The sequence below is a fragment of the Stegostoma tigrinum genome, chromosome 7 (assembly GCF_030684315.1).
Source record: "Stegostoma tigrinum isolate sSteTig4 chromosome 7, sSteTig4.hap1, whole genome shotgun sequence".
Lineage (NCBI taxonomy): Eukaryota > Metazoa > Chordata > Chondrichthyes > Orectolobiformes > Stegostomatidae > Stegostoma > Stegostoma tigrinum.
Window position 1 is genome coordinate 55,199,491 of NC_081360.1, and position 27,998 is coordinate 55,227,488.

The 27,998-nt window shown below is 40.2% G+C and overlaps 1 protein-coding gene across 1 annotated transcript in view; it reads left to right on the plus strand.

Annotated features, from left to right (window-relative positions):
• The window catches only part of LOC125453835 (G protein-activated inward rectifier potassium channel 1), a 264,116-nt gene extending 257,380 nt beyond the window's left edge, over positions 1 to 6,736 (plus strand). Inside the window, exon 3 of the mRNA XM_048533840.2 lies at positions 2,352 to 6,736. Within this exon, the coding sequence (XP_048389797.1) occupies positions 2,352 to 2,947 (596 nt within the window). The 3' untranslated portion in view covers positions 2,948 to 6,736. The remainder of the gene's footprint in view (positions 1 to 2,351) is intronic.
• Positions 6,737 to 27,998: the final 21,262 nt, after the last annotated feature.

A 27,998-nucleotide genomic window follows, 5' to 3' on the forward strand; every position in this document is an offset into this window, starting at 1 on the left:
ATATGCCACATTCTAATTTTGAATCCCATGTGAGTGATTGTTGACATCTAGTTTCTATCTGGCAGGTGGGAGAATGAAAAATTGCATATTAATGAGGCAAGCTTAGTTACTAATGGCACACAGATTAATGCAAATAAGCCTCATGACGCTCAATAGTGAAATACCTGTGTGTCTGTTCAACACTTGGTTAGAGAATCAAACTTTTCATGAGTGTTGAGAATCTCATTTCTGCTGATCTCACCCTCTTTTCCCAATTGACTTACAATGCTATTCAGAGGCTTGTGAATTTGTAAGTCACATCCTAAATTCCAGATTGTAATAGCTTACTGAGTAAAAGTTAGCCTTTGGTACTTTTATCAGTCATCAATATATGATCTCTGGTGATCAACCCAGGAAACAGTCCTATCAAAGCCCTTCAAAACATACCTAAACCATTGATAATGGGAACTGCAGATGCTGGCGAATCCAAGATAACAAAGTGTGAAGCTGGATGAACACAGCAGGCCAAGCAGCATCTCAGGAGCATAAAAGCTGACGTTTTGGGCCTAGACCTTCATCAGAGAGAGCTCTCTCTGATGAAGGGTCTAGGCCCGAAACGTCAGCTTTTGTGGTCCTGAGATGCTGCTTGGCCTGCTGTATTCATCCAGCTTCACACTTTGTTATCTTTCATACCTAAACCATGTTGGCTTCAAAGACAACAACCCTGACTCTTCTACTCCCTCCACATTACTGAAATACACCATCCCTTGTATCATTGTAATAAATCTCTTCTGCAACCTCTGTAGTGACCTGCTGTTCTTCCTGAAGTGTGGTTCCTAAAATTGAACACAATATTTCATCCAGGTCAAACCAATTGTATACAAAGGTTTAACATAACCATTTTGCTATTGTACAGTATGCTTATATTAATAAAGTTAATACAAAAATCCATATTTACAACATCCAATGTAATATCCTCAACAATCCTTTGCATTATTTTATCAGAGTATAAATCACAATCAATCTTTACTTTTGCTGAGTTTCATTTATTTGCCCATACTTTTCCGTACAATTAATTTTGTCTTGGATTATTGTTTCTCAATTTTTTTTCAACCAGCGATGCTTGATTAACTGACCTGTATTTGCCAGTTTATCAATGTACCCCCTTTTTTAGTAATTTGAAATGCTGCCACAGCTTAAATAATTGCAAAATTCTGGCCAAGTGCTCAGAAATTTATACTTACTTTGTCAAACATGCATCAATCTAGGATAACAAGGTGTAGAGCTGGATGAACTCAGCAGGCCAAGCAGTATCAGAGGAGCAGGAAAGCTGACGTTTCGGGTCAAGACCCTTCTTCAGAAAAAAATTAATCAATCTGGTCTGCCTTTTCCAACATGGAAAGACTATTTCAATTACAGATCATGTCTTGTTTATTGTTACAAGTATTGGCTGGAATTCAGTGGCTCCTTGGAAGGGAGTTTGGAGGTCGGGACAGATGATTTAATGAGGCAAGAAAGAGCCAGATTAGAACTACCACTGTCTTCCCACTTCCAGCCAATAGTGTCTGGGCCAGGGAAGCTTGTGGACAGATGTTCTGCCTGGAGGCTAATGGAGGACCTCAAGTGAGCAATGGCCCACTTAAAGGCCTCATCTTCCCTGCTGTTGGTATCGAACACTTTAGGGACTCACCACATTGGAATTCCAAAAGTGGTGTAGGCGCCTATTCAAAAGCACAGTTCCTGATTGAGGAAAGGTGGGATGCACTGAGAACCACTCCTGTGTCCTATCTCCAACCTCCCTCATACCTTCATTTCAGTCTCATGAGCTCCTACCTCAAAATATCCCACACTGTCCTCGCTCATTTTGACCCAAGATTCCTTGTTGATCCTGGGCCTATGTTGGCTGCATTGCTGGCAGCTACCACAGCTCCACGTTTCTTTGTCAGCTCTCAAGGACAAGATTTCGACTCGTGTGGGTCCTTAAATATGGCCTAGTTCTGATAGTAGCCACTTTCTTGCACTGACTCTCCAGGCAGTAGATGAGACTCTTCTCCCTTGGATCAAATTCACCCAAAATATCAAGTATTTATAACTCTGTGGAACTTATTTGAAGAGCAAGGATATGTTCAGCAGTAATTCATTTTTCTGATCGAAAATCTAGTGGGGAATGGTTTTTACGTACAGGCATGTAAAATCCCAAAGTTCTCTTTCTAATTAATTGGTATAAAGTTGATTGTGGAATATTCATTTGATGCATGATCTTTGACTTTTAGAAACTGATTAACATTTCGCTATCAATTTTTTAGAAATGAATGATCAGATTTAATCTTAAATTCTGGCATTATTGATTTACATTTGAATTTTCCCTCTAGGCATGACATGCCAAGCAAGGACATCATACACAGAAGATGAAGTTCTTTGGGGTAATCGTTTTTTCCCAGTTATTTCCCTGGAAGAAGGATTCTTCAAAGTGGATTACTCTCAATTTCATGCAACATTTGAAATTCCAACGCCACCGTACAGTGTAAAAGAACAAGAGGAAATGCTATTTATGACTTCTCCTTTGATGGCCCCAGCTGTTAACAACAGCAGAGGCACTATGCCAGATAGGAATGATTCTGTGGACTGCTTTGATAGTGTTGACGATTTAAGTACCAGGATACCATTGAAACTGCAGAAGATCACAGGGAGGGAAGATCTACCCAAAAAATTACAAAGAATGAGTTCTACCACTTCAGAAAAAGCATACAGTATGGGAGATCTACCAATGAAGCTGCAACGAATCAGCTCAGTTCCAGGAAATTCTGAGGAAAAACTGGTGCCAAAGACCAGTAAAGTGACCTGTGACCCAATGAGCCAATCTGTGGCTGATCTGCCACCAAAACTACAGAGACTAGCAGGTGGTTCAAGGATTGAGGGAAACCTTCCTCCCAAACTGAGGAAAATGAATTCTGAACGTTTTACGTAACTTCAGGAACTTTTTGATGGACACTAAAATCTAATTTTTGATCAAAGGCAATTCTACTGTAATTTTCAAACTTTAATGGAACTAATATACTGCAATTAATATTTACAAATTAGGGCAAAGTTTCATTAGCACTACTTGCATTCTGAGATGTTAATTAAACAGCAGCAGTGAAATGTAATGTTTATTGCTTTGATACAAGACCTAAGCCACTTTAAATTCATTGTAATATTACCATTAACAAGCATGTAGTATCACAAACAGCATGCAGTAATAAGCACAGCTCTTGCATATAGTTTTATGGCATGATTCACATTAAATTATATTTATTCAGTAGTAGCAAAAAAAATTCATAAGAGGTTTTGCTATGCCTCATAAAATGTATTACAGAATAGGATTCAAAAGTCCAGCAGACTGTATTAGTAAAGAGAATGGATATCTTTTGTTGATTGAATTCACATTTTAAATTAAAATTAAGATGATTATCTTCAATACTTACATACTTATGTATATTAAATTATAATATGTTCTATTTAAACTAGTCCTTTTCAATGCATGTTTTTCTTACTAAATTAGAGAAGGCTATAGGCAATACGGAGCATGCAGAGCTCTTGACAGAAAGATTTAGCCTTAAATGATCTGGTATCTTCCTGTTTTATGTTTTATTGCCCTCACTTTATTTTTGTTTAGTTTTGAAGTAATGTTTTTTTTCGAGTATACACAGACAATGAGCGTGGTGGTGCTGGCTGCAGTAAAGATGAGAGAAAAGGAAAAGACGATTTATGGTAACATGACTGCACAGCAGGTCTGTGTTTAAGCATCACAAATAACACCATTTTTCTTCAGCCTGCATCATAATATGAAATGTAAGAAGTCAAAAGTTACCAAATTAGGGGTTTCTTCAGGCAAACAGACTTTATGCATGTAAGCATAAGATTATTTGAATTACTCAAGGAATATGGAATACTTGTATTTATCCCTACTGCAGCCTCGGTTTTTAGCTGAAACTATGCTGAATTTATCAATTGTTTATGCTGTTTCATTTTTACAGACTGCAGTGTTCTTTGTCAATAATGTATAATAGCTTTTGCATCAGATTTTTGTTAAAATCTATTTTAAAGTCTTTAGCTACTATGCAAAATAGTGAAACTAGTTTCAACAAAATTAATGCATATGAATGTTATGTAAGTGTTTTTCTTTTGCTTCCATCAAAATGAATTATCTTTTGTCCAGAACAGGGAAAATGTTTGACTTTAATTCACCTGTGTCTTTTTTTTTCTGCTTCCAATATTCATTGTTCACATTGTAACCCTATTTATTTTTTAGTTTCCAAATTTATTGTAATCAGTTACAGTTGTGTAATAGATTATTTACTGACATTATAACTTTAGATGTAGGATGGATTAATGAAACAAAGCCTACAAGTGCTATTTATGATCAAACTGACGTCCTCAGTGACAGTGATCACATTTTGTGATGTATTCTGTTGAATTCCTATAGTAAGATAAGTGATGTGAATTGCAAATAATTTTATTGAGGAAGAAACTCTTTTGTGGATTAAGAGTTTGGACTGTTCACTGAAAACAGTTTGAGTGTAAATGTGTATACAAAAGTCAATTTACCTAGGGAAAGGTACATTTTGCAAAGGGCATTTCTAAATATAAATTTATACAATGATGTGCTTATAGGTAAATTTATAAATTCTGTAATGCTAGAAGTTGCACGAAGAATCACTGCTTAATTTATCCCATTAAACCCCATTGTTTCAGAATGTGGTGTTGCAAAAACAAAAATAAATCATTAGGCCAAGAACAGATATAGAGTCCCAGCAGAAAGAACAGATACTTTAGAGAAAGTAGTAAATTAAACAAGACTTTAATCTGTTTCATGAAATATTACGTGTAAAATGAAAGAATTATTTAGTTTAGATTATTCTGACTGGCAAATTCTAGGCTCAGCCAATAACCATTTAAGAAGCATCAACTCAAAACCATTGGTTTTGATTTGTAAGTTTAAAACTACTTGCCCAGTATTAACTATCATGATCAATTATCACCTATCTTGACCATATAACATTACAATTACTTATGATTTCAGATGGAATTCTGTTTTGTTTTTGCTTTGAGAAGAGTGAATCATCATTAGCACCTATTTACTAAAGTAATCTCACAGGTATAAATAATTGTTATCCATTTTGACTTTTCTTTCCATTTTCTTCCCCAAAAGTTTTAACCACCTGAAGTCAGTGATGCATTTTGGTCATTTTGGATGCTATAATAACCACTTATTGCAGTACTTTTGAAATTGGTTATTAGTTTAATACAAGTGCTCAAGCTCACCTCAAACACGTCTCCTTGTTCTCATTTCCAGTGATGTCAGTTGAAACTGAGAAAATGTTTAACTAATAACTGAACCAATATTATTTGCTTCAAACTGTAATCTGTACTACAAATGTTTGTGAACGGTGCGTCAACTGTTGACAGGATATCACCCTGTGATGTCCACACTTCCACTTTCAAGGAGAAGTCAATGGATAGGTACCTTAGTTAATTTTCCCCTCCCAATACAGCCTTTGCTCAAATCATCTAATACAAAGCATAGAATTACCCTAATTTAGGGACATCCAATAGACACAGAACAATACAACTCAGTTTTTCTACAAGGTAATTTAATTTACTTAAAACATTAGCATCCTTAAAAATCACTGACAGAATGCATTTGTATTAGTCATTGACTGCAATTATAAAAATAGTTGAATTAATGATACATTTGGAACTAGTTAGCCACTGTAGAATGTTCATTATCTGTCATGAATGTTTGTGACTAGGGCATCAGCTGAATTGAGAAATGCAGATCTGCCTGAACCCAATATGGCAGCATAAATATATTTTGTAGAGGCATGGTCAGCAGTTTCTCTCACCAAAAACTGGGCACAATCTCTTGCACTAAGACAACTTTTAAAACTTTTTAATGTACTCTGTGCCAGAATTTCTGCAAGTGTCACACTGGTCTACAGCTGAAGTAGAGAGACCAGTGAAAATCATATGGAATATATAAATGCAGGTTTAGAATTGTTTATATTCTTCTTTGGAATGTCATTGGTCTCATAGCAAAGATTCAGGGCTGTTGAGGTCTACATTGTTGAGTTATGGTCTATTGCTTGGTCATCGTTCATCTCTTGGTCATACAGCCCTACCCAATGCTCCCTCAATCTCGAGTCTAGACCTCTTTCCTTTATTTTTTAGCTCTGAATTTGGTTTCCCACCAGCGGTGTGCAGATTTGGATTTCACCTCATGCCTAGTCCAATGCCTCCATTTCCTGGCTTCCTTTCCTTGTATCTCTATCATCATGCCTTTTGGTTTTCAACTATGGGAAGACACCAACCATTTAAAAACAGAATCTGCCTTGTCTGGTTTTGGTGGATATCAACCAGATAAATCAGACTTGCACAGATCTTTTGATCAGATTGCACTGTATTTGTGCTATTTTCATTCAGTTCGCTCACGCTGTTGGTTTTAGTAAAACATCCCAGGCCAATGCCCCAGTTATATTAATGAATTGACTGTTCAAACAAAAATAAATGAACTGCAATTGATACAAAACCAATTATGAATAAAATCATAATCTTTGGCACGTAGATTTTTTAAAAGCAACTACACTACCATGTAGTAAAAATCCAATCCACGCAAAATGTTTAATCAGTAATGAATTTCATGAAAGATATTGCACAAATTGTTTTCTTTCAGGTGTTACTTCATTCAGTTTTCAATATGTAACTTTGTGTCTAATTCTGTGATTATGCTATCAGATATTCTGTGAATAAAGTGTACATTTCTAACATTTGCTACTTATATAGTTTTTTCTTATTTCCCGAAATTTCTGGTTTGCATTTATATTTTTACTGCTGTAAATATCTGGTCAGGATATTCACATACAGCAAATTTGATTTAATATTAAACATTGTCAGTGGGAAGTTGTTTTACTACTCTACAGTGTTGACTGATAGTTTTTAATTATGTGGACATTGTAAGCAAAATTCTTACCTGACAAGAACAAAAAAAATTAGATTCTTGATGTTGAGAAAAAGAAGTCTAATATTCTATCCCAGGTGGAATAGATGAAAGTGGATAGATGAGATTCTTGCTGATGAGCAGTGAGGAACCTACTACCTAATCTAATCTCTTTTATGTACAGTTTGTTATTTTACCAAGCAGTGGAGAGAAAGTAGACAACAACAACTCCGAACATGTAAGTCTGATCAGGTACCTCGGAGCTACAAAATCAGAAACTCAGCAAGTCTGACAGCATCTGTGAAGAAAAAATCAGAGTTAATGTTTTGAATCCGGTGACCCTTCCTCAGAACTGTTTAGATTAGATTCCCTACAGTGTGGAAACAGGCCCTTCGGCCCAACAAGTCCACACTGCCCCTTGATATATCTGACCCAGACCCATCCCCCTATAATCCACACACCCCTGAATACTACGGGAAATTTAGCATGGCCAATCCACCTAGCCTGCACATCTTTGGACTGTGGGAGGAAACCAGAGCACCCGGAGAAAACCCACACAGACACAGGGAGAATGTGCAAACTCCACACAGACAGTTACCCGAGGCTAGAATTGAACTTGGGTCCCTGTCACTGTGAGGCTGCAGTGCTAACCACTGAGCCACCGTGCTGCCCCTGATGCTCCTGATCTACAGCATCTATAGTTCTTTCGGTTTTCATCTAGGAGTTACAGCTTGCTGGTGTTTTTTCTGGGTTGTCGTCTTGATCAGCAGTACCCATCATCTTGCTACGTGGTCGACAGACAGCAGAAACCCGCACCCCATCACTTATGTTGACACAGACAAAGTACCAACCTCATAATATTTTCATGTTATGGACATGTTTTGGATTCATTTATAATAAAGTTTAGCACTTTAATCCTTTACTTTGGAATTCACTGACTCCTTTGCAGTGCTGCTGTCATTTTGCATCATGCAAAGCAACAGATATCCAACGCAATCATTGGAACAGAACGCATCACACAGATCTTAGCTTGCTTCCTTAGCTCTCATTCACTTAGCACCTACTTGGACATTCACAGCATCTGAGTTGCCTTTCCTTTTGTCATAAAAGCTGAAAGAACTGCAGATGCTGTAAATCAGAAACAAAATCAGAAGTTGCGGAAAAAGCTCAGCAGGTCTGGCAGCATCTGTGAAGAAAAAATCAGAGTTAATGTTTCCTCTGAGGAAGGGTCACCGAACCTGAAAAATTAACTTTTGTAATGATTGGCAGCAAGAAACAGGGGGATTATGGTCTGTAAGGGGGCTGGTCTGTCGTCAGGAAAGATGCCCTGGGCAAGTGAGTAAGAGCTGCAGTGGATAGGAAAGGTTAATAGTTTTTTTGTTGGAGAAGATAGGGGGATGACAGTCTTTGAGGAAAGACACTGCAATCTTGAGAGTGCCACAAAAGTATGAAAAGATATGAGAATTGAAAATCCTAGTATCAAAGAAAAAATCTGACTTCTACACAGGGTTTGAACACTGAGATGAGAATCTTGCCAGTGAATGATGAGAGACCCATTTGCAGATATTTATATCTCATTAGTACCTAACCCACCACCAAAAACATTTTTCCATCCCCACCCTTGTCTGGTTTCTGGGGAGACCACTCTCTCTGGCACTCCCTTGTCCGCTCCACACTCCCCTCCAACCCCACCACACCCGGCACTTTCCCCTGCAACCGCAGGAAGTGCTACACTTGCCCCCATGCCTCCTCCCTCACCCACATCCCAGGCCCCAAGAAAACATTTCACATCAAGCAGATGTTCACTGCACATCTGCCATCGTGGTATACTGTATCCACTGTACCTGCTGGCCTCCTCTACATCGGGGAAACCAAGCGGAGGCTTGGGGACTGTTTTGCAGAACACCTACGCTCAGTTCACAACAAACAACTGCACCTCCTAGTCGCAAACCATTTCAACTCCCCCTCCCATTCCTTAGACGACATGTCCATCCTGGACCTCCTGCAGTGCCACAATGATGCCACCCAAAGGCTGCAGGAACAGCAACTCATATTCTGCTTGGGAACCCTGCAGCCCAATGGTATCAATGTGGATTTCACAAGTTCCAAAATCTCCCCTCCCCCCACTGCATCCCAAAATCATCCCCACCTCCCTAACATGTTCTTCCTCTAACCTATCCTCTCCTCCTATCTCAAGCTGCACCTCCATTTTCTGCCTACTAACCTCATCCCACGCCCCCCTTGATCTGTCCATCCTCCCTGGACTGACCTATCCCCTCCCTACCTCTCCCACATATACTCACCTCTACAGGCTCCATCCCCGCGCCTTTAACTTATGTGTTTCGTCTCCACCTATCTTCTCCTCTGTCCAACTTTGATCCGCCTCCCCCTCTCTCCCTATTTATTTCAGAACCCTCTCCCCATACCCCTTTTCTGATGAAGGGTCTAGGCCCAAGACGTCAGCTTTTGTGCTCCTAAGATGCTGCTTAGCCTGCTGTGTTCATCCAGCTCCACACTTTGTTATCTCGGATTCTCCAGCATCTGCAGTTCCCATTATCTCTAGTATCTAACAACCTCATTTATATGCAGTTCGCTGGCCTTCCATGCAGAGGAGAGAAACCAGGTGGTGACAATTCCTCACATAAATATCTGAGGGAGTACCTGGCAGCTCTGGCTCACTGCTTATCCCTGCAAGCCTCCATCCTGGCCAGCAGCCCCCACAATGTCAGCTTATGCTCTACAGAGAGCAGCTGCCCTGTCGTCCACATATCTCTGACCCACTTAAAATATAATTATCCACTTCAATACCTTAATTTTGAACACACCAACACCTTGAATCATAATGTGGCTGTTAGGCCAGTTAGCATGCAGAGATAGACACCCATCATATGGGAGTTGGAACAGTGTTTATCTCAGGGTTCTTTGGTTGCTGAGTTAACAGTCACTAACTTTTTGCTCACCTGGATACCTACAGTATATCTGCTGTCCCATTCAGAACTTGTAAATCTTGCCTTGCCATTTCATGCAGTCACAGAACTGTACTGCTTGTCATGGGTTCCAGCAATGTGTAGTCAAGAGGTAGGACATGTTGCCATTTGGCACCATGCTATGTCACTGTAACACATGCAGCATGTGCCAGCAGTTGGCGTGGCAAATACAATATGTCCTCTAACCAAATGGCCATGACTTAAATTAATCATCAATAAAATCAAGATGGTCTGCCTTCATTCAAGAGTACTGGCACAGTAAGTCAGCACATCATCCAAAATGAATCCAGGGCCTTGGACAGAGTGATTCAAGCAATCAGGCTGATCAGCTTTGAGTTCAGACTCAACAGTAAGGCAAGGCTTGCATGTTCTTAATGGAGCAGCAAAGTGTAAAAAGGCAAGGCAGACATACTGTAGACATCCACGTAAGCACAAAGTGAGTGAGTGCTAAGACAGTGATCACAGTCAGAGGGTCTTTATCACTACAATCCAGGGCATTGGCAACCATCAGTCCTGCAGGACCAGTGCAACTAGTTTGAACGTTAATGGTAGGTCAGTTAGAGAGTTACAGAGAGATAATTCAGGGATCTGGTCACTCATCAGTTGGAGATAGCATAGTGTGGAGCTGGAGGAACACAACAGATCAGGCAGCATCAAAGGAGCAGGAAAGTTGACCTTTCGGGTCAGGACCATTCTTCACTCATCAGTCGGAGTTGTCTTTCCAAGTTGGCCAGGTTGGTCATGGTCAGTCCTGGGGTCTGTTCACTGAAGGTTAAAAGGGGCCAGTTCTGCAATGGTGAGAAGCCAGGGAATCATTTGTGGGGATTGGAATCAGTATGTCGAGATGCAGCTCAGACAATAATTGGGAAGAGGAGGCAACTCCACGTATAAGGCTAAGATACAGCATGAGAGGGCTGACGTTCTGCACAATTAGAGGTCATGAATGATTGTCACAACTCTGGATTTGATGAGGTACAGTGTATCACTATGTTTGGTATTACTAAGGTATATGACCAGGGCTCGGGAGGTTAAGTGAGGAGATGACTAATTAAATAACAAAGTTAGGTAGTAATGTGGGGAAAATCAAAACTATGGGGTTGACAGGCAGCGCATGACAAAAAGGAATGTGAAGATTTAAGGGTCACCTAGATTGTCAGCTGAACATGCAATTCACACCATGAGGTGCTATCTGCGTTTCCTTCCACCTGCATCCAAAATACAAATGTGCCATTGAAATGAAAAATGGCTGCCATCACATCCCGGGTGGGTGGACTTTACTCTTATGCGATATGAAGTGCTTCACATGGAAATATCATTAAACAAACTCAAATTACAGGGTTAAGTACATCTGTTACCATATAATTCTGTATGTGGCCTCCAAGTACTAGAAATCCTGGCTACAAGTGACCTTCATTATTATCATTCTTCATTATATATTAATCATACTAATGGCTATCAAACATCAAGTAATTTCAGGCAAGTTGTAAAGATTCACCTTTGTTGCAAAAGTCTCAATCACCATGATTCTATAGCCCACATAAAATGCAGGTGCTGCTCACTTCACTCCTTGGACTACAAAATGTCCATAACATCACGCATTATACAATTCTGCTTTTCCTGGTTAATTTGGGGAGAGAAGTTTTCATTACTGCCACAACATATACTATCTTCTACTGACTGTGTACTAGAAGACTTCAGCACTTACACCTGAGTTGATGTTGAGTTGCAAGGTGTGCAAAGGCACACATCCCATTGCCTACATTGTTAGAAGTTTACATCTTCCATTTTTCTGAGGATGATGTTATGTGTGTGTGCTTCAATTGCTGAATGATCAGATTACTGAGGAGCTGCTTTCTTTCTGATATTCAGAAGGAACGGTACTTTCTACAGCCCACATTATAGAAGCGTAACTCAAGCCAGTGCAGGCAGAACTTAGGTGTAAAACACTGGCACCATTTTGCCTGTTTGTAAGGAAGGGGCATCAGTTGGAGTTGTCTTTCCAAGTTGGCCAGGTTGGTCATGGTCAGTCCTGGGGTCTGTTCTGCAGTGGTGAGAAGTCAGGGAATCATTTGTGGGGATTGGAATCAATATGTCGAGATGCAGCTCAGGCAATAATTGGGAAGAGGAGGCAACTCCACGTATAAGGCTAAGATACAGCATGAGAGGAGTGAGATCAAGATCCATCATACTGCTGACACCATATATGGCTGGAGCAATGGGGTACCATCTGTACATATATCTGGCCATCACTCTGCTGGACCTGGATCACTTTAGCAGCTGACAATGTGTTTATACAAAAGCAAAGTTGCTGGTAAAGCTCAGCAAGTCTGACAGCATATGTGAAGAAACAGGACAGTTCTGAGGAAGGGTCACCAGACCCGAAATGTCAGCTTTCCAGCTCCTCTGATGCTGCTTGGCCCGTGTGTTCATCCAGCTCTACACCTTGTTATCTCTGATCTCCAGCATCTGCAGTTCCTCCCATCACTGAGGACTTAAATAACACTCACTTTTGATAGATCTGATTTAGGTGAGGTAAATTCATTATAAATGTTTTGTTCAAAAATCAAGGAGACCCTATTCATTCATCGAAACAAATGCAGTGTTTTGTTTATTTATTCTTAACGTTTCCTGTTATTCAGTAAAAGCTATCAACTGTTTGAAGGCTATAGGTTGAGCTGTGAGAAGATGTTATGCTACATTTGATATTAGGGAAAGACCACTCATTCAAACAAGATTCTAACATGGTATTGCATTAAAGATTTGTTACCTCTGAGGCTTAATCTTAGCAGCTGTAATTAATATGATGATCAGACAGATGATGATGTAAAGAGGCAGTGCATTTATGTTTATGAGGTGGAAAAGATGTTTTCTCTTTTCAGAGAATCTAGAACTAGAGATCACTGTTTCAAAGTAAAGCAATGCACATTCAAGAAAGAAATAAGGAGTTTTTTTTTCCTTACAAAGTATCATGTGTCTTTAGAACTCTTCCAAAAATAACAGTGAAATCAGAATTCTTGAATCTTCTTAAGGCAAAGGCAAGTATATTATTGATAAAGAAAGGGGTGTAAAGTTATTGTGAGTAGGTGGCAATGTGGAATAATCAGATTAACTATGATTTTATTGAATGGTATAGTAGGCTTGAAGGGCCAACTGGCCTACTCTTGCTCTTAATTATGATGTTTGTACGTTCCTGCTGCTAACAACATAGAAACATAGTGTTACACAGCACAGAAACAGACATTTCGGTCCAACCAGTCCACACTGAACGTAATCCCAAACTAATCCCACCTGCCTGCTCCTGGCCCATTTCCCTCCAAACCTTTCCTATTCATGTCCTTATCCAAATGTCTTTTAAACGTTGTAATTGTATCCAATCTACCACTTCCTCCATTTCCTCAGGAATTTCATTCCAGACGTGTACCACCTTTTGTGTCAAAAAAACTTGAAATGTGAAAGTTTAAGAGTGTGTCAAGTGGATTTGCGAGGTTGAAAATAGCAGTGTTGGCATTAAAATCCATATTGCGTGCTGACTGATATTGGAATCTGCCTACGTTATGTATTACTTTGCATGTGTCAAATAGCTGCACTACTGATCTTCCCAAAATGGCATCCAGGCAAGCACACCATGGATGCCAGTTCGGAACTAAGATATCACCATTAATGTTAGACTTCAGAAACTACTGCATAAAGTTCTACAGCTGGTACATCTTTAAAATATCTCTACTTTAGCAGCAGGATGACAAACAGTGTATGAAATAATTATGACTAAAGCATTTTGCCAGAGTTCATTTGACTGACTCTGAACAATGATATGGGACATTTAATTAATTTTTAAATTCCTAAAGTCTGTTTCACAAGAACAATATGCTCTTTAGTGATCTCAATGCCCTCACCTTCTCATTGTTTACAACTGCACTACAAAGTGGAATGAGTTCTACATCTATAGACCTTTTCGAAACATAAGTTTACAGTTTGTCGTGGATATTTATGAAGAGGTAATTTTCCTATCCAATATTGTTGATATTAACATAATGGTATTAAATGGTTGAGGTTTTGATTCAGTGACATTGTCATATTTGTGATTCCATTTGTGGCACAAAATAATTTTATTGTGAAACAAACTTTGAGTTAAAACATAGGGCACACTGCAGAGTTGTTTTCAGACAAGTTCGAAAAGTCCTTTCAGAAGTTTCTTTAAACCATATCTGAGAGTATAATTATAATTCCATCAGCATCATCACACACTGCATACATAATTTCCTCGTTATGTTGACCAATTTCCTTCATAATTAAGGCTGTGTACAAAGATCAATTCTCATATATTATGCTGAACAACAAAGGCAGAGTTATTTAAATCAACATGCCATAACCAAATAGTGCACAAAAATGTGAGCTTTGTAGCAGAAACACAAATCTTGTTCACTAAACTGAAGATCCCCAGAATCCAAAAAATACAATATGCACAAATTCCACAAGTCCAAGTCTACATTATAAATTTGTATCTTCCATAGATGTGATTTCAGTCATTCAGATAAAAAGCACATGCAGCCAATTCTGTCATCCAAGTGGCTACATAACCATAAAACCACATAGTGTTTGTCATTAGCTGCATCCCATCTAAGCACCCTTTTTAAGTCAGTATTACCCAATGCCCTCTTTTGATCCATATCTTACCATTGTCCCAAAACAAGCAACCAGACAATTCCAAAAATGAAGCTTTATTTACGGTCACCAGAAGTGAACACAACCAAAATGACACAAGGCTCCTGTTCACCCCCCAACAATGCAAACAAACTGCTGGTGTGATAACCAGATATTAGTTTACATACCACAATGGTCTGCTGCACCCATCTCTCATTTACTGGGACTGCATGTCAATCAGCTCCTGTCTGGCTTCTAGTGCCCAGAGCTGTAAACCACAGTTATGCACAAAAAGATTTTCGTCATCTCCAATCCTCATTCTCCACCTCAGAAGACTGCTCCCATTCTCCCAGTTCCTCAGCATCCATCAAATTACCTAGTTGCCTGCTCCAATTATGCACACCACAGCATAGCACACTCTGTCTGGACCAAGTTGGAGGGCCCAACCCAAAATCATCCAAACAGTGGAACCACATCTTCAGCAGCACTTAGTCTGCTCCACCACTGCTTTGGGTAAATCATGGGTGGCATTATACATGTACTCTGCACCACCTGGGGAGTTACTCAATGGTGTGATGAGCGGTGGTCACAAGGGGTAGCCCTTGACCTTCTGGAACTGGCCTTATAAAAGAGCTGGTATATATGACCAGGTGCCAGGTACATAAGCGTGGTCCAGGATGTGAGAGTCATGGTCAGTTGTCGTCAGGGTAGTTGGCACACACCTTTAGGAAGTGGTAACAGTGATCACTGATCACCTGAGCATTAATGGAACAAAATCCCTTCCTGTTGATGAATTCCACAGTATTGCGATACAGCTTTGTCAGTGCCACAGTGTACAGTCAATGACACACTGTGTCTGGCAGAATACAGCTGTGTCTGGGTTGCTTCATTTACTTGGTCAAGGGGGAACAAAATGAACTGATGTGACCTTGCATGAATGACATAAGTCACTGCCTTGATGAATTTATGATGCATGACAGAGAGAACCCACACAGGTCTCCCTTCATTCCCTGGAAGTAGCCAGTTGCCTGGAAGTTCAAAGTAACTGTCAATTTCACAGCATTTGGAAGAAGATGGTTTTCAATCCGGCTGCTTTTAAGTCCCACTCTAGCATCAGGCAGAGATCCATCATGGTATCCCAGGCGTGTGTTAAAACTATGCCTTGCTCATCCCAGAATATGGAGTCATATCCAAAAGAACTCTGGTGCTTCTGCTGTCTAGCCAGATCTAAAGGCTCCTGTAAATGAGGTGTCTGTTTCAACCAAGTGTCCCTCAGCCTCTCTGGCAGCCTGCTGTTGCTCTTGGGCTTATCATTGACCCTGATCCTTCTTAGTGAGGCAGCCAGAGAGACCAACATCCCAACAGCAGCTGTGTGCATGACGCTTGGTGACAATGACCTGTGTTGGAAACATAGGGAATAAAACAGGTTCTCATCCCTGAAAACAGGCAGTCCAGACATAACCTGCAGATGACGGCTGCATGCACTCCTCCAGACAGTGAGAATTGTAGTGTTACAATAATGAGGGCCATGTCACCATCATTCATTCAGCCTCAACTTCAGTCTGTGCACCAACTTTGTGAAGGTGCTTCATCAGCTGAATGACCAGCAAATTACATCAAAAGGGGAGTACCCGCTGTGCTCAAATCCCTTTCCCAAACCAGACCTACATCAACCATAAAACTTACCACTGCATTCAACTGTGTAAATTGTAATACTTACAAGACAGATATTTAATTATTGTGTCCACCACCCACCTATCCACCCACACACCCACATGCATACATACACACACACACACACACACACACACACACACACACACGTACACACACACACACACACACACACACACACACTCTGCACCCTTGTAATTTTCACAAGTAATGAGTTGATGTGGTCAGCATTCTCCTTTCATATGTTATTGTTGCTAACTTCGGTATCATTGAGATGCTAATGGCATGGTGCAAATTTGCCTTTGAGCAGCACTTGAATCCTGAACACATTCACTCTGCATGCATTCCAAACAGATGATTAAATGATTGCCTATAAACGTCGCTGGAATTTGCAAACACATGATTCATGCATATCCTCTTTCAATGAACCAGAGTCTGGCAGAAATGGATCCCACTCTTTAGCCCATCAAAAGTAATATTACACTGCCCACCCAGGGCATTGTTCCAGCCATTTTCCAAATTGCAATTTATTTGTTTTATTCACTCATGCACATTTTGACTGGGCTAGCATATATTGCCATTCTAGGTTGCCCTTGAGAAGGTGACCATGAACTGCTGCAGTCCAGCACCCTAAGATTACAATCAATTTATGTACTTACCCTTTGTTAGGAGCTGTCAAATTGGATGTAAGAAAATTAAAGAATATGACAGCTGACTGCTCTGAAAAGTATCTGTGGTTTGCCTTCCTTTGACAAGTCTGCACTACAAAAGATCTATCAGAATGGAAGCACTGCTCCAAATTTCTGTGTGGAACCTCTTCTCAGAAATGCAGAATTCCTTTCTTTTGTAAGGGAGAAGGGTCAGAGCGGCAATCTGTGTGAGATTGCTGTCCAAGGAAAATTGGGTTGAATTTTGAGTCCCATAACACCTCAAGGGAGTTAGCAATGTGAATGGTGAGGAGCAACAAATAAAACAGAGGGGCAAATTAGGGAAAAGTTAATGTGTAAAGGAGATTATTGATCAAAAATGTAATCGAACAACAAGCAAGTAGAATGGTAATAGTTGTGGAGAAGAGACAAAGCTAAATCCAGAGTCAATGTTAATAACAACATTTAGACCAGCTCTTGTGGAAAGCAAAATTAAGCAACGGCCAGGAACTGGATTGGAGTGATGAGAGGGCAGAAATAGAGGATGCAACATTTCAAAATAGAGGACAGAATTCATCATATGGAAGTAGTGCTGAGTCCAGAATGCATATAAACTACTTGTGTAGAAATTGAGGTGCTGTTCCTTCAGCTTTCACCGGGCTTCACTATAATGCTGCAGTAGGCCTACGACAGAAAAGTGAGCAGCATGATGAATTGAAATAGCAAGTGACCTGAATGTCAAATTTGTGTAATTGTGAAGCTGCACTCATCCATGCACATGGGGAGCATTTGATCACACTCCGACCTTATGCTTTGTAGGTGGGGGACAGGTTCTGGAATTACTGCAGGTTTCCTAGCCTCTGAACTGTTCTTGTAGCCTAGTATTTATATGCCTAGCTCAGTTCAGTATTTGGTACAAATTCAATTACATGCAAAATTAATGAATCCAGGACCAAAGGCCTAAAAAAGCAACAGGTATCACAAGTATGGTCAAGAATTCAGCATTTTCCCAGGTGATGAATACTATCAGTCAAGGGACAAGACAATTATATCCACTGCAGTAATTCAGAAGGATACAGTTGTATAAGTTTCTGGCGTTTTTTGCTTGAACTGCCAGAATGTAAGTAACAAACCGAACTAATTAAATTTTAACGTAGCCAAGAGATTTATTATCTAATTTTGTTAACTTTTCAGTGATGGAGGGAATGTAACCACAAAGTAATTTCAGCAATTTAAATCAATATTGGATACTGAGCTGAACCATTAGTTTGTAATCAGCAAATTATACAATTGTGATTTACTCTGATAGCTAAATGGCTCTGGAACCTCAATTATTCATTCTAATATATAAACCATACCTATGAGATAATTTACATAATTAACATTAAATGCTGTTAATTGTGACCATAAGACATTCGTCAAGAAATGCTTTTCTATAATGATATCATCTGATTTTAATTTTGATGAGTTTGAAAGAAAATAAATTCACTCTCTTAAAGCTCACAAGCAAAGATTGAAGGACTATTGTTAGCAATGTCCAGGAGCTTGAGATATCTGGAAGATGAACATGACCACAGTTATGGACCAGACTAAATCCCCTCAAAATATTTTAAGAAGGTAGACTAGACCCTAAGTTGTTCTTATTTTAAAATTAGATGTGAAGTGACATGTTCCAGATGAGATGTGATTAATCAAGCTAATTGACATTCATCAAAACACAATTATTTAAAGACTGTAGTTAACATACAAACAAAAGAAAGAGGAATTTAGAATATCAAATAATAAATGTAGTATCTATTATTAATAATTGTTCCAGTATAGTAGCATCCCATAAACACTTGGCAAAAAGGCAAATTTAGACACATTCTTAAATGCAGTTGTCCAATCCAGGAGGAAGGAACACCAAGAGAAGGATCAGAGAATAGCAGCTAGGAATCATTCAGTGACGCTCCTGACTCTTTTGAGACCCCCAAAGGCTTCAGTCTTTACTGAATAAACCAAAACCCAGAAATATGGATCTATGAGAGCTGGCTACACCCATTCAAGCTGCTTCCATTGTTCCAACTTGTAAAAATATACAAGTAAATCAACAGAATTCACAATAAGAGTGAAATAATAAAACTAAAGGTTTTGTGTCTGAATATGCATAGTCTTTGAATCAAAACAAGTGAACTGAGATCACCAATAGAATTAAATTAGTACAATCTGGTAACCATTACTGGGACATGGCTGCAGGATGACAAAGTCTGTGATCTGAATCTGGAAAGGTGCAGGATATTTATAAAGAAAAGGAAATGAAGAAAGGTGGAGGCCTGGGTCTGTTAATTAATGATATTGATACAATAGAGAGGGATGACCTAACTTGAAGAAACTAAGATGTTTAATAAGTTTACACAAACATGATAAATGGTAAAGGTACGTTGTCAGTTGTGGGATTGATATACAGGCCGCAGTAATAACCATATTGTAGGGTGGACCGTGATAGAAGAAATAATGAGTGATGGTAATGGTGACAATCATGGTAAATTTTAATCTAGACATTGACTGGAAAATTCAGATGGGTGAGATAGTCTAGGGGAATTCATATAATGTTATCAGGATAGTTTTGGAGAAGAGCATGTTCTGGAGTCAATCAGAGAGCAGGCTATTCAAGAGTTGTTAGGGTACAGTGGGCTAGGATTAATTATAGCCAATTGTAAGAAGCCCCTAGGTACTAATAGTGATTGAATTTTACATTTGGATTTTGGACGAAGGGCATGGATCCAAGACGTTAATTTAAATAAAATATATACAATTATAAAAGCAGATCCAGCTAAATTAAGTTGGTAAATTAGGTCATAGTTGGATTGCCTCACCACTTGGGAACCACTAACACAAGTGGAAACTTCCAAATTCTCCAATGGGATGGGATTTTCTCAGAGGGTTCCTGACATAGGGGTCTTGACCATTAGAATCTTCCACTCCCTGAACAATATCCACAGAGTCCACTGTGCCAGGGGTTCTACACTGACCTGTTGCACAACTTCAGCCAATGCTGCTCCGTCTATCAAAATATCTGTGTCTATGTGTTTTGACCTCTAAAATGACTAATTTGTCTGACAGACCATTATTCAGGAAAATAGCAATTCACATCAAGTTCTGTCACTGTCAAAACATAACTGTTCAGCGTCACACACTTTAACAAAGTGAGGATTCTTTATCTACTACTATGTGGCTTAATCCATACATCTTTAAAACCCCAAATGCATGTGCACTCAATCATGATTAAGACAGAAAAATGACTTTTTTTTTCCTTTGTTGAACATCCAAGTGGCTGCACCCATGCACAGCTACACAGTTTATAAGGAATGTTGCTCATAGGTTACAGTGACTCTCTCTTCTACACAGGGAAAATCTAGGGCCAATAAGGTTTTGGGGGTAAAGTGAGACCATGAATATTTATAGAAAATGTGCAGTAGAAAAAGAGAAGCTGAAAATTCATCAGGGCCACTTGCTAATAATGGAAAAGGATCACCTTATGTCTCAGCCAAAGGTAGAAATTCACTCACATGAGCACAAAGTTGCAACAGTGCTATGTCAGATGAGAAGTCAACTGCGTTAAGCTGTTCAGCATGGCTGACAGTATGTGCAACATGGAGGGTGTAAGTTGCTTTATTTTTCTATGAGGCTGAAGTAAAACTTTAGGTATTTGAAATTGTGCTAAGAGCAACTACATTAATCATGACTCTATTGATTAGGTGACGCACCTTCAAATTGCACCTCAGTGGCAGGTCATACAGTTGTAGTGGCATAGAGATGTACAGCACAGAAGCAGACCCTTCAGTCCAACTTGTCCATACACCCTAGATAAATCTAGTCCCATTTGCCAGCATTTGGCCCATATCACTCTAAATCCTTCCTGTTCATATACCCATCCAGATGCCTTTTAAATGATGTTATTGTACCAGCCTCCACCACTTCCTCTGGCAGCTGATTCCACACATGTACAGCCCTGTTCATGAAAAAGTTGCTCCTCAGGTCCCTTTTAAATCTTTCCCCTCTCACCTTAAACCTATGCCCTCTAGTTTTGCAATTTTCCACTCCAGAGGAAAGACCTTGTCTATTTACCCCATCTATGCCCCTCTTGATTTTATGAACATCTATAAGGTCACCGATCAGCCTTTGACATTCCAGGGTAGCTAGCCCCGCCTATTAAGCCACTCCCGATCGCTTAAACCTTCTAACTCTGGCAACTTCCTTGCACATCTTTTCGACACCCTTTCAAGTTTCACATATCCTTTCTATAGCAGAGAGACCAGAATTGCACACAGCATTCCAAAAATGGCTGCAACATGACCTCCCAATGCAATGTGCTGTCCAATAAAGGCAAGCATATCAAACACCTTCTCACAATCCTATCTACCTGCAACTCTACTTTCAACAAACTATGAACCTGCACTCCAAGGTCTCTTTGTTCAACAACACTCCCCAGGACCTTACCATTAAGTGTATAAGTCCTGCCTTGATTTGTCTTTTGAAAATGCAGCACCTCACGTTTATCTAAATTAAACCCCATCAGCCACTCCTTGGCCCATTGCCTCATCTGATCAAAGTCCCATTTTACTCTGAGGTAACCTTCTTCGCTGTCCACTACCCCTCCAATTTTGGCATCCTCTGCAAACTTAGGAACCATACCTCCTAATCTCATATCCAAATCATTTATATACATTACAAAAATCAGTGGATCCATTACTGATGCTTGTGGCATGCCACTGGCTACAGATCTTGTCTGAAAAGCAACCCTCCACCACTGATCATTCAGTATCCAAGAAAGAACATTATAATTTATACAGCTAATGGTAGAGCACGCGGAGTGTTGCCGAACAGAGACACCTAGGGGTGCAGGTGCATAGTTCCTCGATGGTAACCTCATGGTAACCTCAGCTAGGGTACAAGCTGAACCCACACTGTTGACATAATTCTACATCACAAACCAGCCATCCAACCAACTGAAAGTTACTGAATTGAAAAGCAGACATGTCCTCCCTTCCTGCACTCGATAGTCTTCTTTGAGGATAGCTTTGCTGATCTTTTGATGTATCCATCATGGTTAGAGGGTTTAGCTGAAAAAGTGTTGGGTCATGAAGATCTCCAAGTGTATCATCACTGGTCTTCACATTGACCCCAACTTTGAATTCTTTGAATATTACAAAAGGCTATTATGGTGACAGACAATTTGTTTCAATGGTTTCTTGGCACCTACTGATGTGTGCAGCTAGTGGGCCAATCGTGTCTCAGGCATGCATCAGCTTCCAGGTGTCCATTACTTTAACTCTGATAAAGCATATTAATGTGTTGGATAATTAAGTTTTTGGAGGCTGAAGACCAGATCCTGTCTGCTACTAGGTCAATTATTTGAATTTGTAAAGTATCTATTACAGTAGGTATCATGCTCAAGAAACATTAAATGTTGCACTCAGGCAGTGTAACCCATTATTTTTACTTTGAAAACTGCAGCATGCTGTTGCCAATTGATCAATTCACAAAGGAACCTGTGCTGGGACTTGGAAGGTAAAATCTAAGAAAATGAACTGAAATTAAGATAAAATCTTAGAAAGCAAAGTGTGCAAGTGAACAGCACTAGGCACATTAAAATGAGGTGTCAACCCAGTGAAGCTACAGCACAGGATGATTTGTGTGCCAAACAACATAAGCAGCAAGTGACAGACAGTACTAAGTGATTCCTAGTTAGTTAGTAATGTCACTTAGTCAAATGGGACCTCCCCATCTCTCTATTGGCCAAGGCCTGTAAGATTGTCACTTTCCTATTCTCAGTCAGAATTGCTACACTGCAGCTACCCACTTGCATCTCCCTGCAACCGCTCCCAGATTCTCAATGGCACGCACTTTGCCTAACCTCATGCAAACATTAAACTTGTTCCAGCATTGGATCCAAGCCCTTTGTGCTATATTTTGGCTATTGATACTCTCTGAGGCTTGGTGTCTTGCCTACTTGGTGAAACTGGCTGCTAAACGCTAACTGCTACTCTTAATGATGAGAAAAGATCCTTTCACATCTTCACAGCATCAAGTCATCACCTTTCAGAGGCAAAGAATTGTTGTTGCTGGGGTGTGTTACATGCCTCAGCAATATGTAGAGATGAAACACTAGTTTCTACATATGTAACAATGTTGTTTACAGAGATTTAAAATGCCTGTTTGTATACTGACAGTAGTCTGCCTCAATTTAATCTCTCTGGCTAAGGAACAGCATACACTAACAACTAATAAACACAGCAAGTGTCAACAGACACCAGACATGATTAATTAACAACAGGACAAATCAACTATTGAAAACTACAAGTGATTGGAGAGACAGACTTTCAGATCTTCCAACCATTCTGCTTGCATTTGTTCCATTGCACAGCCATCCCATGTGCTACAGTTACCGCTACCATGTTGAGTGCTGCTGGGGTTTCTTGAAATAGACTTTATTGCTTGGTTCAGTACTTGATCCTATTTATCCTCACTGATTGGTCAGGTAACCCTGAGGCAAGGTACTAATTATGTTGTTCTGGAAAAGGACAAAACAAGACTCATAAATTAGTTAATTTAGTTCCTGATCTGAAAATGATCACATTCTTCAGGCAGAATCTGGGATTTAACTGTAAACAGTGTAGCGATGGTAGACTGCATCAATATAAAGCAATCATGTCAATAACTCCCTATGAATACAGATGAGTACTTACTTCTGATATTGAAAATTTGTAATCACTAAGATATTAGATATTTGCTGAGTGGAACCCTCTCCCAGCGGCCAGCCTCAGTAAACAATGCATCTGTAACTTGTTTTAAGTATTTGTGTACAGTAGATTATTTGTGTGCAATGGACTTGCTAATGTCAACAATGTCTCCAAATATGCTTGAGCTGCCCTAGGGGATAAAAGTTCTGAGTGATGGATACTGGCAATGAATAAATAAATACTGGTGTTGTTGGGAATAGGTAAAACCTAGCAAGGAAGGTAGAACGTACATAATTGTGCTAATGATATTCTGCTTGTTCGTCTCACTTTTAGTGGAAATTCTTCATGAGTATTTTTACTTAAACGTCAATCCCATTCTTCACAGCATCTCCTAGGCCATTTGTTAATATTGACATTACACAATCACTCTCTAGTAGTGGCTGCTCTCTGCTTGGAAAGTATTTTGTTGAAATAGATCACAACTGCGGGTGAGTTATGAAAAAGATGGGCTATCTGAGGTAGATTTAAATCCCTTCTCTAAGATAATCTCAGAGGCAGCTGGAGACTTAATCAAGCAGGAGGGAACGGGGCAGTAATCCTATCTCTTTACTCCCCATCTGCCTTCAATAAGTTCATTGACAGCCTCCTACCCAACACAGTGGATGTCTTCAAGTGGGAAAGTCAGATAGAACATAGAACATAGAACATTACAGCGCAGTACTGGCCCTTTGGCCCTTGATGTTGCACTGACCTGTGAAACCAATCTGAAGCCCATCTAACCTACGCTATTCCATTATCATCCATGTGTTTATCCAGTGACAATTTAAATGCTCTAAAAGTTGGCGAGTCTACTACTGTTGCAGGCAGGGCATTCCACGCCCTTACTACTCTCTGAGTAAAGAACCTACTTCTAACTTCTGTCCTATATCTATCACCCCTCAATTTAAAGCTATGTCCCCTTAAAGTAATGTCCACTTAAGGGCATTGTCCCATCACCTCTGATATTCAGTCAATGGCAGGTTGGTGAGTACCCACAGATGATGTTCAAAAAGAAAACCAATGGGTTCCTGGAGTGGGTTTCTTGTTCAAAAATACATTGTGCCCAACTGATATCAGGATATTGGGGGGTGGGGGGTGTGTTGCTGCTGAGAGTTTTTTTTCTGATGAAGGGTCTAGGCCCAAAATGTCAACTTTTGTGCTCCTAAGATGCTGCTTGGCCTGCTGTGTTCATCCAGCTCCACACTTTGTTATCTCGGATTCTCCAGCATCTGCAGTTCCCGTTATCTCTATAGTCCAACAGGTTTATTTGAGAATGCAAACTTTCAGAGTGTAGTCCCTTCATCAGGTGAAGTGAGAAAGAAGCAAACTGAACAACTTATAAGTAAAAGATCAAAGGGTCACACAGCTGCTGAGAGATATTAAGAACTACCGATGCTGGAGTCCTCGAGAACACAGTGTGGATCTGCAGGAGCACAGCAGGCCCAGACAGCATCAGGGGAGCAGGAAAGTTGACGTTTCGGGTTGGCACCCGATTTTCTGAAGAAAGGGTCTTGACCTGAAATGTTAGCTTTCCTGCTCCTCTGATGCTGCTTGGACTGCTGTGTTCATCCAGCTCTATGATGCTGTTGTGTCTTTAATCAGTTTGAAGGATTTTATGGATTAACATGTATATGTAAATCCCTGAATTTCTTTCAAATCACTGCCCTGAGAGAGCTAAAAATTTAGTCACAATAAAGAAGAGGCGATATTTTAGATCAGACATTGCATGTTAGGTGTGAAGCCTTGATTAAAATCTATTTGTGTTTTGGTTTGGAGTCAGGATGCTTTTATTTCTAAAGTAGAAATTTATAAAATGCCACATTGACTGACTGTCTATAAATTGTGAGCTTCTTGAACATAGTAGGATATATCTGCAATTACGAATTCACCTCAGATTTGTGTGCGTGTGTGTGTGTGTGTGTGTGTGTGTGTGTGTGTGTGTGTGTGTGTGTTTGTGTGTGTATGTTTGTCTGTGAGAGTATGGTGTGTGAGTGAGTGTGTGAGAGTATATGGTCTGGTGGGTCACCTGTAGCACGACATGTACTCAAGACCCTGGTTGAGGCTGTCCTCATGGATACTGAACTTAGCTATTAGCCTCTGCTCGGTGACTCTGTGTTGTTATCTAGCCTGAAGTCTGCATTGGAGGACGTTTACCTGAATCCAGGGCCAAATGTCCTTGACCGTTCAACAGTTCCCCTATTGGGAGGAAACATCCCTGTTTGACAATTGTTGCACGGTTCATCTGTTCGCGCAGCGTCTGCATGGTTTCGTCAAAATATCATATCTCGGGCATCCTTGCCTGCAGCGTCTAAGACAGACAACTTTGGCTGAGCCACATGAGTATCTCCTGTGTTCATGATGGGTGGTATTCTCATGTGTGATGGTAGCATCCATGTCGATGATCTGACATGTCTTGCAGAGGTTGCCATGACAGGTTGTATAGTGTTCTGGTCAATGTTATTCTGTAGGCTGGGTAATTTGCTGCAAACAATGGTCTGCTTAAGGTTTTGTGGTTGTTTGAAGATGAAAAGTGGAAGCATCGGAAAGAGCTTGGCACACGCACACACACACACACCCCCACACATACGCACTCACTCGCTCACTCTCTCTCACTCGCTGCTTTAAGTATGAGTGATGACTATTTAGAATAGCAGTAAGAGTGGAGTGAACCTGGAGGATGATGGTAGCAGCACATCTTCTCAATAAAAGTCTGAGTGTCAAGGCCCAGATTGAGTCAGCCAGAGCAACACATAAACCCAACAGGAACCATGCCAATATACAAAAAGGCTGATGAAAACACATTAGCGCAAAGCGCAGATTTGATTGGTAGAAGTAGAAATTTTTTTTCTCCACTTTAAAGCTGCATTAAGAAATAGCAAGCATTCTAGCCTTTTGTTTAAAACAGAAACTTAACTATTTATCTACTTGGCTTAAAGTTAAGGTAAGAGTACTTTAACTAAAAGTAAAAAAAAGCATTAGAACTCGGTCCTGTGTGTTGCACAGTTTGCAGTATGTGGAAGATGATTCCGGCAGTTGGGATGACCACTTTGGTAGAAATTTCTACTGGTTTGATCAGCTTGAGCACTGGGTGGGAGCTTGAGCATCAGTTGGAAGTGTAGCCATGGACCCTTGAGACTGTGAGTTACATGGATTGTATGCTTTAGATGTGATCACCCTGCAGCTTAAGGAATTGAAATCAGAGACAGAATGAGAGACCATTCGTCAGAAAAGGAGAGGCAGGCAGGCAGTTAGAAAATCTCCAGAGTACATCTCACTCATGACCAGTCTTTCTGTGTTGTGAAACAGTGAGAATGATGGTTCCTTTGGGGAGTACAGTCAGAATCAATCTTCTCAAGAGGATAAGACAGGAAGAGTAATAGTGATATGAGAGTCAATAGTGAGGGGCACAGTTAGGAATCTCTGCAACTGCAGATGTAACTCAAAGGTAGCCTGCTGCTTCCCTGGAGTCAGGGTCAACTATGTAATTGAATAGCTACACAGCATTCTGAAGGGGTAGAACAAGCAGAGAGGGGTTGTGGTTCACATAGATACTAACCACATAGATAGAAAGAGGGATGAAGTTCCACAGCATGAAGTTAGTCAGCTAGTGGAGGATTGCAAAGCAGCATATCAAAGGTTGTAACATCTGGATTACTGTCAGTGCCAAGTGCTTGTGAATATATGAATAGATGGATAGAGTGGATGAATTGCGGGCTTGAAGAGTTTATGGAAGGAGGCAAGGTTTTCAATTCCTGTATCACTGGTTCCATTTCTGGAGAAGGTGGGACCTGTACAAGTCCAATGGATTGTACCCAACGGGAATAAGAGGAACATCCTTGCCGAGTGGGAGGTAATTTGGCACAGAGATGGTTTAGGATGGAAATACAATAGGAGTGATGCATGACCATTGTCGAAGAAAAACCAAGTCAGGGTGAGTTCCAAGTAGTGAGGAGGATTACCAGAGGATACAGCAGGGTACAGATAGGCAGGACACCTGGGTGGAGAAATGTCAGATGGAATGTAATCGAGACAAATGCAAGAAGATACATTTTGGAAAACCTATGCAGTAAACGGCAGATCCCATTGTAGGGATCCTGGCGTACTAGTCCATGGTTTCATGCAAGTGGCAGCACAAGTGGATAAAATGATCAAGAAGACAATATAGCATGCTTCCCTTCACTGGTCGAGGTGTAGAGTATAAAAATTATCAAGTCATGTTGCAACTATATAGTACTTTAATTAGGTCACATTTGGAATACTATGAGCAGTTCTGGTCCCCACACTACCAGAAGGATATGAGGCTTTGGAAATGGTACAGAAATGGTTTACCAGG